Source organism: Charadrius vociferus, unplaced genomic scaffold (genome assembly GCF_000708025.1).
Source record: "Charadrius vociferus isolate BGI_N301 unplaced genomic scaffold, ASM70802v2 scaffold1705, whole genome shotgun sequence".
Taxonomy (NCBI): Eukaryota; Metazoa; Chordata; class Aves; order Charadriiformes; family Charadriidae; genus Charadrius; species Charadrius vociferus.
Window position 1 is genome coordinate 6,579 of NW_009648564.1, and position 2,757 is coordinate 9,335.

The following is a 2,757-nucleotide window of genomic DNA, read 5'->3' on the forward strand; positions in this document are numbered from 1 at the left end:
GATGCAGGGATGGAGAGAGGGATGCAGGAATGGAGGGATGAAGGAAGGGATGGAGGGAGGCAGGAATGGAGGGAGGGATGCAGGAATGGATGGAGGGATGCAGAGATGAGGGGATGCAGGAATGGATAGAGGGAAGGATGCAAGGACGAAGGGGAAGGAGGGAGGGAGGGAGTGATGGAGGGATGGATGGTGGGAGGCAGGGATGTCTAGAGGGATGTAGTAATGGAGAGAGGGATGGAGGGAGGGAGGGAAGGAGGGATGGAAGGAGGGATGCAGAGATGAGATGTAGGAATGGATAGAGGGAAGGATGCAAGGACAAAGGGGAAGGAGGGATGGAGGGATGGAAGGAGGGATGCAGAGATGAGGAGATGTAGGAATGGATAGAGGGAAGGATGCAAGGACAAAGGGGAAGGAGGGATGGAGGGATGGATGGTGGGATGCAGGGATGGCTAGAGGGATGCAGGAATGGAGAGAGGGATGGAAGGATGGAGGGAGGGATGGAAGGAGGGATGCAGAGATGAGGGGACGCAGGTGTGGATCGAGGGAGGGATGCAAGGATGAAGGGGATGGAGGGATGCAGGCACGGAGGGAGGGATGCATGGTGGGATGAGGGGATAGAGGGATGCAGGGATGGATGGAGGAAGGAGTGAAAGGAGGGATGGAAGGATAGTGGGATGCAGGGACAGATGGAGGCATGCGGGAGGGATGGTTGGGATGGCCAAATGGCGAGTGGACAGACAGACAGGCGGACTGATGGGTGGCTGCATGACCAGCTCGGATGAAGGGCTGCACGGACAGACGGGTGGATGGGGTGAGGCCACGCTGAGCCTGACCTTAGCGGGGGCCGAGGCAGCAGCCGAGGTTACAGCCCCGATAAGGATCTGTGTTTGTAGTATATATTTCATTACCAGGTCTCCTGTTTACAGCAAACAAGCCCGGGAGGGGCCTGTATTTACCTCGCCGATGGGAAAACACGGCAGCCGGGCGCTGGCCTCTCCTCCGGAGGATGATACAGCACGGATCCGGTTACCCCCACCACGCTGCCGGCACGGCACGCCCCGGCGGCCGGGGAGGCCCACGTGCCGGGGCCTGCCGTCCTCTTGCAGCTCCACCAGCCTTCCCCAGTGCCCTCCCAGTTTCCCCCACAGCCGCCGTGGTGCAAACCAACAGCATCCTGGCAAAGCAGCCGGCACAACCAAGCCCAACGCCGCCGGCACCCACCTTTCTGGCAGTAGCTGGATGTCCAGCAGCGATAATCCAGTTGCCCATTGACGGTGGTCTGCGCGCATGGCTTCTCCACGTCCAGGATGCCCGGGCAGACATCGGCGCACTCTTCCGCCAATTTATTGCTGACGATGTAGGTGTTGTCCACGGCGTCGGGCAGCAGCAGCCCCCAGTCGATGGTGGAGAGGTGGCAAAGCTCCTGGTTGCGCTCGATGCGGATGGAGCCACGCAGGACGTGGCCCAGGCTGTGCAGCCCCACGTCCCGCAGATGCGGCATCTCGAAGATGACCAAGGCGTAGCTGAAGAAGAGGTTGGTGCCGCGGATGACGGAGAGGTTGGGGAAGAGATCCCGCAGGCTCTCCAGCCCGTAGACACGGAAAAGGAGCAGGTACTCGGTGATCATCAGCAGGCGAGGGAAGCTGAGCCCCCGAAAGTCCTCGGCGCCCGTGGTGAACATCAACAGGATCTGCAGGTTGCCCTCGATGATGGAGCAGTTCTCCAGCTTCTGGAGCTGGGAGACGTCGTTGCGGATGTCCATGCTGCCGCAGACTGGGGTGGCGAGAGGGGGACCCCGTGGGCAGTGGGGACGGGGCGGCTGCCCCCCAGCAGCACCCACGCGCCCCCCGGGATCCCCCCGCTGCGCCCATGGCTGGGGCCGCAGTGATGCTCAAGGGGGGAGGGGTAATATCCCGCCGCTGCCTGTCAAACGTGGCTGCAATCGGTTTGGGCAGCCGGGGAGACGCGAGAGGCTCTGACAGGCAGCCGACGCGCCGCGGCTCTCCGGGGCACGACGCGTCCGTCAGCGCAGCGAGCGGTGATGCTAACGAGGTCTGGCTGCCCGAGCAGCCGTCTCACCCCGTGGGACGCGCATCCCAGCCCCGCTGCCCACCCCGGCGGGGGTCCGGCTGGGGGTACAGAGGGTTTTTCCCCTTCCCTGAGCTGTGGGACAGCCGTGGGGAGTTCACGGCATCTTCCCCCGCCCTGCGGATGCGTGGTTACCCAGTGGACCGGCAGCTCCCGCAAGGTCGTTCCCATTAACTCCCCGGCACGGTGCCCAGGCGGCTAACGGGGCACCGGGGGCTACCGCGGGCACCCACGTGGCACGGCCCCAGTGGTGGGGTTGCCATGCCCGGGGACCCTGGCAGGGAGCGGGAGCATCAGGGGAAGCACGGGATGGAGCATCTCCCGCTTCCCAGTACCGGTGGGGATACAAGAGCCGGGATGAGCCGGTGGTTTCCCACCAGCAGCATCCCCGGCCTGAAACCTGACGCTGAGTTACGATGGAAAGAAGCCGTTGAGATCCCAACGAGGGATTTACTGTAAACACAGCTGCCTCGGCGTGTACCCCAAACACCAGGCAACGCCGGCACCCCAGTGCGGCCGCCCGTGCGCAGAGACCCGCCGGCCGGCACGCGGCACACGGCTCGCCAGCCCAGTCAAGGTCCCGGCACGGGGGTCCGGGTGCGTGGTTTGCCCCTCGCTTGTCCGTAACCAGCCCAGACCTGCGGCTCCCGGGCCGCTCCCGGGGAACGC

At 64.1% G+C, this 2,757-nt stretch overlaps 1 protein-coding gene across 1 annotated transcript in view; it reads right to left on the reverse strand.

Moving 5' to 3' along the window:
* Window positions 1-1,768, reverse strand: part of INSRR (insulin receptor-related receptor) — a gene marked incomplete at its 3' end in the record, with an annotated part of 8,343 nt that extends 6,575 nt beyond the window's left edge. The window contains exon 1 of the mRNA XM_009886180.1: window positions 1,222-1,768. Within this exon, the coding sequence (XP_009884482.1) occupies window positions 1,222-1,762 (541 nt within the window). The remainder of the gene's footprint in view (window positions 1-1,221) is intronic.
* Between the last annotated feature and the right edge of the window lie 989 nt (window positions 1,769-2,757).